Source organism: Heptranchias perlo, chromosome 13 (assembly GCF_035084215.1).
Source record: "Heptranchias perlo isolate sHepPer1 chromosome 13, sHepPer1.hap1, whole genome shotgun sequence".
Classification (NCBI taxonomy): Eukaryota; Metazoa; Chordata; class Chondrichthyes; order Hexanchiformes; family Hexanchidae; genus Heptranchias; species Heptranchias perlo.
The window spans coordinates 35,634,840-35,647,133 of record NC_090337.1 but is presented as its reverse complement, the minus strand read 5'-3'; the positions used below and the strand labels follow the sequence as shown (position 1 = coordinate 35,647,133).

The 12,294-nt window shown below is 40.2% G+C and overlaps 1 protein-coding gene across 1 annotated transcript in view; it reads left to right on the top strand.

Moving 5' to 3' along the window:
- The window catches only part of si:ch211-51h4.2 (uncharacterized), a 197,266-nt gene that overhangs the window by 114,406 nt on the left and 70,566 nt on the right, over positions 1-12,294 (top strand). Inside the window, exon 9 of the mRNA XM_067994727.1 lies at positions 4,896-4,938. Within this exon, the coding sequence (XP_067850828.1) occupies positions 4,896-4,938 (43 nt within the window). The remainder of the gene's footprint in view (positions 1-4,895; positions 4,939-12,294) is intronic.

Here is a 12,294-nt window from a genome sequence, read left to right as displayed (position 1 = left end):
AAACATTCATAACTTTTTTTAAAAATAGATTACAATGTCTATGAAAAGACTGTTCACCTGGTGGGTTACAAAAACTAATACCCATAAATTGCCCCCTCCGTCAAATATGAAAAAGTAAACTTTAACAGTCAATAAAAATAACTGCTCCACAACAAACAACAACTTGCTACTATGAGTTAGATAGGCAAAGAAGGACCTATGGTAACAGTATGTATTCTCAGATAATGGCAGATGTACAACATTTATAAAGTAACTTTTAAACTTGAAGGCTCAGAAACTCCTGGGGTGGAAATTGAATTATGCCTGTCCCCCCTTTGGGTGGCGGGGTGCAGATATTTGAGGTGAAACCCAGTTATACGGGATTTTGCCCCATTTGCCTTGGCCCTTTAAATTCTGATAGGGCGGATCATGGGCACACCTTCCATTCCCCTCCTTCACATCATGGGGATGTGAATGGGGAAGGTCCCAGGCTACCACGAAAGTTCCACCCTTTACGTCCTTGAAAGGACTCAGAGGAACTCTCCAGCTGAGAATTACATGAGTCCTTCTGAGGGCATTTAGCGGCTCCAAATAACTACTCGTGAAGTGTAATCGATTACGACCAACCGTTTGGTGGGGCATTGCAGAAGTGCTTTTACAGGCTCTGTGCACCCACTCTAGCTGCACAAATGATCCCATCCATTGGATTTGGCTACCGGCATGGACTAGTAGGTGTTCCGCTCCATTGCATTTGCACCAGTGGAACGGACCCCTAGGAATTTTGAGGCTGAAATGTCATATTCAATATTAAATTAATAGCAATTTAAGTAACGTGAACATTTAGTTCAATAGATAGAACAACGGTCCAGTTATAGCACATAAGAACATAAGAAATAGGAGCAGGAGTAGGCCATGCGGCCCCTCGAGCCTGCTCCACCATTCAGTAAGATCATGGCTGATCTTCAACCTCAACTCCACTTTCCTGCCCGATCCCCATATCCCTTGATTTCCCCTAGAGTCCAAAAATGTATCTATCTCAGCCTAGAATATACTCTACATCCACAGCCCTCTGGGGTAGGGAATTCCAAAGATTCACAATCCTCTGAGTGAAGAAATGCCTCCTCATCTCAGTCTTGAATGGCCAACCACTTATCCTACGACTATGCCATCTAGTTCCAGATTCTCCAGCCAGGGAAACAATCTCTTAGCCTCTACCCTGTCAAGCCTCCTCAGAATCTTACATGAATCTTACATGAGATCATCTCTCATTCTTCTAAACTCCAGAGAGTATAGGCCTATTCTACTCAACATCTCCTCATAGGACAATCTTCTCATCCCAGGAATTAATCCAGTGAACCTTCGTTGCACTGCCTCTAAGGCAAGTATATCCTTCCTTAGATAAGGAGACCAAAACTGTATGCAGTACTCCAGGTGTGGTCTCACCAAAGCCCTGTGCAATTGGAGTAAGACTTCCGTACACTTGTACTGCAACCCCCTTGCAATAAAGGCAAACATGCCATTTGCCTTCCCGATTGCTTGCTGCACCCACACGCTAACTTTTTGTGTTTTTTGTACCAGGACACCATGGCACCAACATTTAATAGTTTCTCACCATTTAAAAAATATTCTGTTTTTCTATTCTTCCTACCAAATTGAATAACCTCACCTTTCCCCACATTATACACCATCTGCCACCTTCTCTGCCACCAATCACTTAACCTGTTTATATCCCTTTGTAGACTCTTTGTGTCCTCCACACAACTTACTTTCCCACCGAGCTTTGTATCATCAGTAAACTTGGATACACTACACTCGGTCCCTTCATCCAAGTCATTAATTTAAATTGTAAATAGCTGAGGCCCAAGCACTGATCTTTGTGGTACCCTACTAGTTACAGCCTGCCAACCTGAAAATGACACGTTTATTCCTACTCTCTGTTTTCTGTCAATTAACCAAGCCTCAATCCATGCTAATATATTACCCGCAACCCCGTGAGCCCTTATCTTGCATAATAACCTTTTATGTGGCACCTTATCAAATGCCTTTTGAAAATCCGAATATACTATATCCACTCGTTCCCCGTTATCTACACTGCTAGTTATATCCTCAAAAAACTCTAATAGATTTGTCAAACACAATTTCCCTTTCATAAAACCATGTTGACTCCACCTATCATATTATGATTTTCTAAGTGCCCTATTACCACTTCTTTAATAATGGATTCCAGCATTTTCCCAACGACTGATGTCAGGCTAACTGGCCTGTAGATCCCTGTTTTCTCTCTCCCTCCTTTCTTGAATAGCGGGGTTACATTTGCTACTTACCAATCCGCTGGGACCGCTCTAGAATCTAGGGAACTTTGGAAGATCAGAACCGATGCATCCACTATCTCTGCAGCCACCTACCTCTTTTAGAACCCTCGGAAATAGGCCATCAGGCCCAGAGGATTTATCGGCTTTTAGTCCTATTAGTTTCTCAAATACTTTTTCTTTACTGATAATTACTTCAAGTTCCTCACTCTCATTAGCCCCTTAGTTCTCCAATATTTATGGTATGCTTTTTGTGTCTTCTACTGTGAAGACAGATACAAAATATTTGTTTAACGCATCGGCCATTTCCTGATTTCCCCATTATAATTTCTCTTGTCTCAGCCTCTAAGGGACCAACATTTACTTTTGCTACTCTCTTCCTTTTTACATACTAGTAGAAGCTCTTACAATCTGTTTTTATATTTCTTGCTCGTTTACTTTCATATTCTATTTTCTCCCTTTTTATCAATTTTTTGTTTGTCCTTTGCTGGTTTCTAAAACTTTCCCAATCCTCAAGCTTACTACTCTTCTTGGCAACATTATAGGCCTCTTCTTTTAATCTAATACTATCCTTAACTTCTTCAGTTAGCCATGGGTGTATCACTTTTCCCATGGACTTTTTATTTCTGAATGGAATGTATATTTGTTGAGAATATTGAAATATTTCTTTAAATGTTTGCCATTGCTTTTCAACCATCATACCTGTTAATTTAATTTCCCAACCTACTTTAGCCAACTCACCCCTCATACCTATATAATTGGCTTTATTTAAGTTTAAGACTCTAGTTTCAGACTTAAGTCTGTCACTCTTAATCTCAATGTGAAATTCTATCATATTATGATCACTCTTCCCCAGAGGATCCTTTACTGTAAGATTACTAATTAACTCTGTCTCATTACACAATACAAGATCTAAAATAGCCTGTTCCTTCGTTGGTTCCATGATGTATTGCTGAAGGAAACCGTCTCAAATGAATTCCATGAACTTGTCTTCCAAACTACGGCAGGTAAAGATACAGTGGCATTTCCCCAAGGTTATACCTCCCACACAGTTCTGATATTTTCTATTTTTGAATGCTGCAGCGTTTCACTCACCATGTGCTGAACTTGCACAGCCGAATGTGGTGCTAACCGACAAGAAGACCCCTTCGATGAGTCACCACGTACAGATACCTCCTCTAACCTAGCCTGTATAGTCCACACAGTGCCAATATCTGAGCCAGTGCTTGTGAGAGTCAGATCAAGTGACAGTGCATCTTCCTGAAGGCTGGTCTCCTGTTCCTCCACTGACACAGGGTCTTCCACATTCTCAGCCACTGAAATGAAAGAGAAGGACAAGGGTTAGCGTGTGGTGTGAAGGAAGAGCAGGGAGAGAGAAGTGGGTGGTGAAAGCACCTGCAGCTTGTCATGCAGAGCGTGTGGGGTGAGAAGGAAGTCAGAAGGAATTTCTGCAAAATCTAAATTCAGTTGACTGCTCCTAACCCAGCCTTTTAGCAGAGGCTGAAACCCTCAAGTAAAAACTTTAATGAAGACATTAAAAGACACAGAGATAATTCAATGGATAAATTTAATCATGTTATTGTGAAATACTTAATTTTAAAATTTTATTTTGGTTAAACCCTAGTTTTGAACAACAGAAATTTCAGTTACTGTGGAAAACAATGGTGAGGGAAAAAATATTCAGCAAACATTTTGGGAGAATTGTAGATTTCAGAAGTTGATAGTCGATTGACTTGTTTACATAAATATGTTTCATTATAAATGTGGGCATAAGAATTTATAATGGGAAAAATTGACTCAAAAAGAGTAACAAAGACATGAAGAGTGGAGCAGACAGGAAGTGCATGATTTTAGTGTAAGTGTAAGATTTTAAAAATATTACAGATAAATTTTTACATGGACTTTGGGGGCGTACTTTGAACAAAAAGCACTCCCCCTAGATTTTGCTCCCCTTTAGATCACATTTTTGAAATAGCTCAAAAACGTTACTGTTGTAAACATTACAAGACATGGCTAAATCGAATACCCCTAAAATTGGCCTTTTGAAGTATTTATCTTACAAGATGATACGGATCCTTAATTTATCTTCAGACTGAAACCTGTCGGTAATGCTGTGAATCAATCTGTAATTGATAATAAGATTTAAATACTCAAATTTTCATAGTAGTCCAGATTACAGCAGACAGACGTTTTTGAATCCAAAAGCTCTGTTACCCATTCCCATTGTTCATCACAGTATACTTCCCAGTGTTCCAGAGAAGATCACACTTTTTTTTAAGAAGATTGTGTGAAGAATATATGGGAGTAATTTTTTGACTTCACCACCTGAGAAGTAACTAGTTGCCCACCCATTATACTAACTGCCTGATTTTGATTCCGTTTATTTAAAGGGATGAAAATCAGATGGGTTCTGTAACGGATGGGCAATCAGATTATTGCCCAAGCAGTAAAGTCAAAAATTTACCTATACTGTTTATTAAAGTATTGGAAATATCTTTAATTGTTATCCGCAGTTGGTCATGCATTGCTTAGAGTTTTTAGCATTAAATTCCCAATTGTAATCTGGCCTGTGTAGATTCTAAAAAAGCTTCATTCTTTTTCTTTCAGTTCAGAAAAGGCAGGGGAAATAGCCACAGTTCCACTCACAAGAGTAAGTACCCCTTAATCTATTTGTTGTTTCTTTAAGTTATTTTGTTTTAGGTTAAAATAAAAGCCAATGTATGTATATTAGCCAAGATGTTGATTAAATTAAGAACAGTGACAGTGGTGAAAGCATTTAGTTTACAGTTCTTAAATCTACACTATAATTTTGGCTAAAGCGTCTCCTCCATACACGCTTTTATGTCCTTCACTGTGTGTGGACATATTGATGTAACATTATCTGATAATAACACACCGCTAGTTCTTTGCTGTCCTCTAATCTTCAAAGGCCCCACACCTTGCAAGCGCTCCCTCTCCTGAATTCCTTATGCTTTGCTCATAAGGGATTAGAGGTTTCATGTGTCCACCATCTATTCCATGCTACCATCTTGATTATATGTAATTTTTGTCTTCAAACATAGGAGCAATGGTGCTTAAAACAAGGGGGATAATTTTCAAGTCTTCACTGCCAGCCTTGCCTGCCGGCAGCGCAAATCATAAATTCGGGCATCCACAGACCATGGTTTTCCGATAAATGATCAGAAAATTGTGGGAAGTCGTGCCTGAATTTTTCATTTCCATTACCGGCAGATAAAGGTTCCTGTGAGCAGCGCAGGCTCGTAAAAGTATATTTCCTTTCCAAAGTGTGTTCTCTCTCCCTTCATGGTATGTATAATGTAATTTACATAACCTTGTTTTTTTTTACTTCTACTACATTACTTTCTACATCTTGCTAATGTTTCTGTGTCTGTTACAATTTTGAGTTTTTAAGGCTATATATTTCTTTAACATCACTGGCCACTCCCATAAGAGGATGTTGCATTGTCTACGAACCAGAGCATGTCTTTATCTGTTCAATATATAGGTAAATGTTGCAAGACCCAAGGATTGAACAGAGTACTTTTGTTACTGTACTTACCGGAACATATCACATGCTGCTACATGATCGCCTCATCTTTGTTAGGGGAAAGAATATATACTCTTATCAGACTGTGGCACAAGCTATAAACCATTAGACAAAATTTATTGAATAGTAAACGGTTAAGTGAACACTACTCTGTGCAGATAGTATATTTAAAGCAAATACAAATTTTACTAATCTCCTCAATGTCAAGAACGACAGAAATTTCTCTGCATTAACCTTCAATATTAAATTGACCCTTAAAACACAGTTCCTTTACTTCTAACGTAGCTGTACCATGGGGTCACTAGCCCATCTCTTATCTCTATGGGCTTCAGACTGACTGCAGTTTTCGTGCAATACCAAACAAGTCATAGTTTCAAATTTCTTTGAACATATCTCGGAGCAAAACGATTTATTGGCCCAATTTTAACCCACAGCAGAAATCACAGGGGCGAGGGGCGTGCCAAACCTCTTCATCTTATATGCAACAATTGGCCGGCAGGCAGAAGCAGAATGTTAGACGGCAAGAACCAGCTTCCGGCTCAAAAGAGCGAGCGTGCTTTTATTTTTTTTGGACTCTAAGGGAATCAAGGGTTATGGAGATCGGGCGGGAAAGTGGAGTTGAGATTAACGATCAGCCATGATCTTACTGAATGGCGGAGCAGGCTTGAGGGTCCATATGGCCTACTCCTGCTCCTATTTCTTATGCAAGAGGTGGCCAGCACTCAAGTTAAGTCACATGGAAGGGGTTTTGGAAGGGTCTTAAATTCAGGATGGAGTGGGAAACCTCCAGCAAGGGGGGCCTAAACTTTCCTTGTGGGGCCCAGACAAGCTGTCCTGCTCCTCCGGGCCCCACAAAAACTACCTGATTGGATTGCTTCTTGCTTCGAATCCTCTTCCCGCTGTCTTCATCTGGCAGGATAGCCACAACAGTTTCTCCCGCTCAGGTCATCAGTTTAAAATTGCATTCAGGGCTCGATGATGTCATTGGACCTCAATCTGTATATTCAAAAAAGGACCCCATTGGCTTCAGGCGGCTGTCTTTGCTGCCTGCTCAGAAGAGCAGGTTAAACTAGTAGACAGTGGGAACAGCATGGGGCGTCAGTGGGTAATTTTCCTGGTCAAATTTAACAGGCAGGTAGGTCCCTCATATGTCCCTTAACTACTTAGATAGTCAGCTATAGAGTTCAAATTGATGTTTACCCACACAAATACAGCTGTCAAATAAACATGCGCTGTAAATTGCCTCACAGGATGCTTGTAATTGAATGGAATGGCTGAATCATTTTTGGGGAACCCATTAATTTGTTCCAAACACACTTGATAACAGTAAACAACCCTTTTAGAATAACAGACCATAATGTATATGCTCTGCACATTGGAAAACAGGTGGTAGTAACCAGTTTTAACCCTGTGTGTACTGCAACCTATAACAGAGTTCAATAAATAATCCATCATAGACAAAAATGATTTATTTTTGTTACAGTTGGTGTAGCTTTGTTTGCATTAATTTCTAATATGTACTGCTTCCCTTAATTTCCACATCCACCCTGTGCCACTGCTGTACACTATTAATGTTCTGTTACCTTAGTGCTCTTTTTCAAGTCTTGAAAATGCTTCCTAATCTGCTGGCAAGTCCTCCAAGTTATATACATGTGACAGCAATAGTGGCCATAACTTACATTTTTTTTATTTAGTGTTCTTAATACATTTATGTATTTTTCAAATTTATTCGATTTCTTATTACCATGTCATCTGTGACAACTTTAATGCATTAATCTCTAGGTCCCCGTAATTGTAATTCAGTGAAGATAAAACATCAAGTGTGATTTATTTATAAATAATTCATTCTCTAAGCAGCCTTGATGCAGGTATACATAAATCTTTCTCAGAAGCATCTTTTCATATTCTAGTTATGATGGTAAGGAAAGTAATAGTGTTTGTTCATTTTAACATGGACATTCAAATGTAATTAAATGATGCAACTCACTTTCCAGTTTATCTATTTTTATGTGATAAAACCAGGCTACTAGGAACCATAGCTCACATTATTTAAATCAGACCAGAACTACTTGATAATACATTCCCTTTAATTTCTTATTGTTTCTCATATCAAGTAACTGTAAAAAAACATCTAATCAAATAGTGGAATTGCATCAGTAACTACAAGTTATGTATTTTCTTATTGTCACAAATTGGATTTATTGGTAAGGTTTCATATAAAGAAGTACCTTAAATATTCTTAAAAGTATAGTGTGTGAACAGTAGTAATATTGCTGTAATTTTATCAGATTATCTTTTATTATCATAATCAACTTACCAGCCAGATTTGTATTCAGCAGCCTTTACTGTTAAATTGGCTTATATAAGCAAATGAAAATAATAAATTTAAAACAGTTAGAAAAAAAGAGAAGGCAGATGTACTGGAGGTAAAATAAAGGGGTCAACTTGAACCCACAGCGCCTGGCAGGTGAGCCGTTAAAATCGATCGATTTGACTTACCAACCCATTCCCGCTGTAATTGCGCTGGTCTCCATTTTAATTGCTCACATCATTTAGGTGACTGAAACACCCGCTGGAAGCAGGTGGATGCCTCAAGAATGCATGCAAATTTGGATTGTATGATATAATTAGGATCCCAACATGGTTGTAACTGGGTGGGTCAGATGCCCTGCCCACTGAGTAAAACCTTGCAGAATTGGCTTCAGGCACTGACTGATACATTGGAAGCACTATTTAAAGGGGCACTCAGCTGCAGGCTCTTGGGTCATAGGGTTCTGGGTGCTATTGTGCTCAGTGGAGTTCCAAGGGATTTTTGAGCTTGTAGATTGCTTGTTTCTATTTCTTTTTGTCTTACTCACCCTGATTAAGCTCTCACAGCTTATCATGAGTGCCATTTTTGCTTCATTGCTTTGAATGGAGAATTTGAGGAGGCAGAAGTTCTTGACCAGAGGGTTAAGAGATATCAGCCTTCGGATCCAGTCTCATATGTTCTGCTTTTAAAGGAAGGAAGCTGCAGAGCATCACATGTATGTGCAGGTATTGGATGGGTGCCATATGCCTTCTGTGGTGTCTGACCGCCTTCTGTTCCTCCTCCTCCCCTTCCTGCAAAAAGCACAGACAGAGTTGTATTTCCAATGAGTCCCAGAGTGGCCTCTATAGAATGAGTGAGGTATGAAATTGGAACCCCCACAACAGGAACAATGGACATCTTAAAGCAATAGTCAGTATTAAAAAAAAAATGAAAAGCAGTGGAAAATGAAGAATTTAGCCAAATTTAAAAATTTCTTGCTGTGGCCCTTTAAATTGACTTTCACCTTTTCTAGTGCCTAGTAATGTTAGATGCCTATTTTCTGCAGGCATCATAAAGTGTAAATGAGACGGTAATGATGGAAAATTGGATGTGTGACATCATCACATTCCCGCCTCATTTAAATGCACCTGCTGATAACTGGGCAGATGTTTCTACCAGCCAGTGAAGTGATGCTAGAAAATAGGTCAAATGCAAAAATGTATGGAAACATTTGCAGAGCTGTGTCATCGGCTTTAAGGTATCCTGTAGACAACCTGCACCACAGAGATGGCTAGTGGCAATCAGGTCTCTGTCTGACTTTCCATCCCTGACCTGCCAGAATACTGTCCAAAATAAGGCATTAAACCAGAAGAAAATCTAACCTAATCTGATCCAGTTTGGAGCACTGTGTACTTGGAGATTTTTCAGGGCCCAGCTGGAAGCCAGAAAGCTCCTAGAAAAGAATGTAAATTAAATTATGTTCAGAAGATCACTATAATGAAAACCTGACTTAAAGAGGGGTATAATTGGCAGTTCAGTATCCCTGGATATAGAGTTCTCAGGCAGGATAGAGTGGGTGATAAAAAAGGAGGGAGGGTGGCATTATTGGTTAAAGAATCAATTACAGTTGTGAGAAGGGATGATATGCTAAATGGATCATCAGTCAAGGCCAGATGGGTTGAGCTAAGAAATAAAAAAGGGGCAGTCACACAACTAGGAGTGTATTATAAACCCCCGAATAGCGATAGGGAGATAGAAGAACAAATATGTAGGCAAATTTCTGAGTGCAAAAATAAGAGGACAATTATAGTAGGGGACTTCAACTACCCTAACATCAACTAGGATTCAAACAGTGTGAGGGACACAGAGGGTGCAAAATTCTTCATCGGTGTCCAGGAGAACTTTTTTAGCCAGTATGTGACAAGCCCAACAAGATGGGATGCAATTCTAGATGTAGTCCTGGGAAATGAAGATGGGCAAGTGGGTGAAGTGACAGTGGGTGACCATATTGGGAATAGTGACCACAATTCAGTTAGTTTGAGCATTATTATGGAAAAGGACAGAGTTAAATCAGGAGTAAATGTTTTAAATTGGGGGAAGGCAAATTTTACAGAACTAAGAGGTGATTTGGCAGAAGTGGACTGGACACAACTACTTGAGAAGAAATCAGTGGCAAGCCAGTGGGAGGCACTAAAAAGTGAAATTCTACAGGTACAATGCAGACACGCCCCCTCAAAGAAAAAGGGTGGCACTGTCAAATTTAGAGCCCCCTGGTTGCCTAGAAGTATACAGGGCAAGATAAAAGCAGAAGAAAAAAGCTTATGACTGTCACAGAAAGCTAAATACTGCAGAAAGCCTAGAGGAGTATAGAAAGTACAGGGATGATGTAAAAAAGGAAATAAGGAAAGCAAAGAGAGGGCATGATAAAATATTAGCTAGTAAAATTAAAGAAAACCCAGAGATGTTTTATCAGTACATTAAGAACAAGAGGATAGCTAAGAAAAAGGTGGGACCTATCAGGGATGATAAGGGTAACTTGCGTGTAGAAGCAGAGGATGTGGGTAGGGTTTTAAATAAATATTTTGTCTCCGTATTCACAAAGGAAAGGGATGATCCGGATGTAGTAGTTAAAGCGGAGAGGTGTGAAATATTGGATAAGGTAAACATAATGAGAGAGGAAGTACTTGAGGGACTGGAATCCTTGAAAGTTGATAAGTCACCAGGGCAGGATGGATTGTTTCCTAGGCTATTGAAGGAAGCCAGGGAGGAAATAGCGGATGCTCTGAGGATCATTTTCCAATCCTCCCTAGATACAGGGGAGGTACCGGAGGACAAGAAGACTGCAAACGTAGTACCATTGTTTAAAAAGCGTACGAGGGAAAGGCCGAACAATTATAGGCCGGTCAGTCTTACTTCGGTGGTGGGCAAACTATTAGAATCAATACATAGAGATAGGATAAACTGTCACTTGGAAAGGTATGGTTTAATCAGGGATAGTCAGCATGGATTTGTTCAGGGAAGGTCATGCCTTACAAATCTGATTGAATTCTTTGAGGAAGTGACACGGAGGATTGATGAGGGTAGTGCAGTGGATGTTGTCTACATGGATTTTAGTAAGGCATTTGACAAGGTCCCAGATGGCAGACTGGTCAGAAAGGTAAAAGCCCATGGGATACAGGGAAATGTGGCGAATTGGATCCAAAATTGGCTCAGTAACAGGAAACAAAGGGTAAAAGTCGATGGATGTCTTTGCGAATGGAACTCCATTTCCAGTGATGTGCCACAGGGCTCAGTGTTGGGTCCCTTGCTGTTTGTGGTATATATTAATGATTTGGACTTGAATGTAGGGGGCATGATTGGCAAATTTGCAGACGACACAAAAATTGGCCGTGTAGTTGATAGTGAAGAGGATAGCTGTAGACTCCAAGATGGTATCAGTGGGTTGGTGGAGTGGGCGGAAAAGTGGCAAATGGAGTTCAACCCGGAGAAGTGTGAGGTAATGCACTTAGGGAGGGTATGCAGTAAACAGGAATATATTGAGAGGGGTAGAGGAAGTGAGAGACCTTGGAGTGCATGTGCACAGGTCCCTGAAGGTGGCAGTACAGGTAGATAAGGTTGTGAAGAAGGCATATGGAATGTTCTCCATTATTAGCCGAGGTATAGAATACAAAAGCAGGATGTAATGATGGAACTGTATAAAATACTGGTAAGGCCACAGCTAGAGTATTGTGCGCAGTTCTGGTCACCACATTACAGAAAGGACGTAATTGCTGTGGAGAGAGTGCAGAGAAGATTTACAAGAATGTTGCCAGGGCTTGAAAATTGCAGCTACGAGGAGAGATTGAATAGACTGGGGTTGTTTTCCTTGGAGCATAGGAGGCTGAGGGGTGACTTGATTGAGGTGTACAAAATTATGAGGGGCCCAGATAGAGTAGACAAGAAGTACCTGTTTCCCCTAGCAGAGAGTTCAAGAACTAGAGGACATAGATTTAAGCTGATTGGCGGAAGGATTAGAGGGGACATGAGGAAAATCTTTTTTACCCAGAGGGTGGTGGTGTATGGAATTCGCTGCCCGAATTGGTGGTAGAGGCAGGGACCCTCAGCTCTTTTAAAAAGTACCTGTACCTGCTGTAAGCTGCAGGGCTACGGACCGGATGCTGGAAGATGTG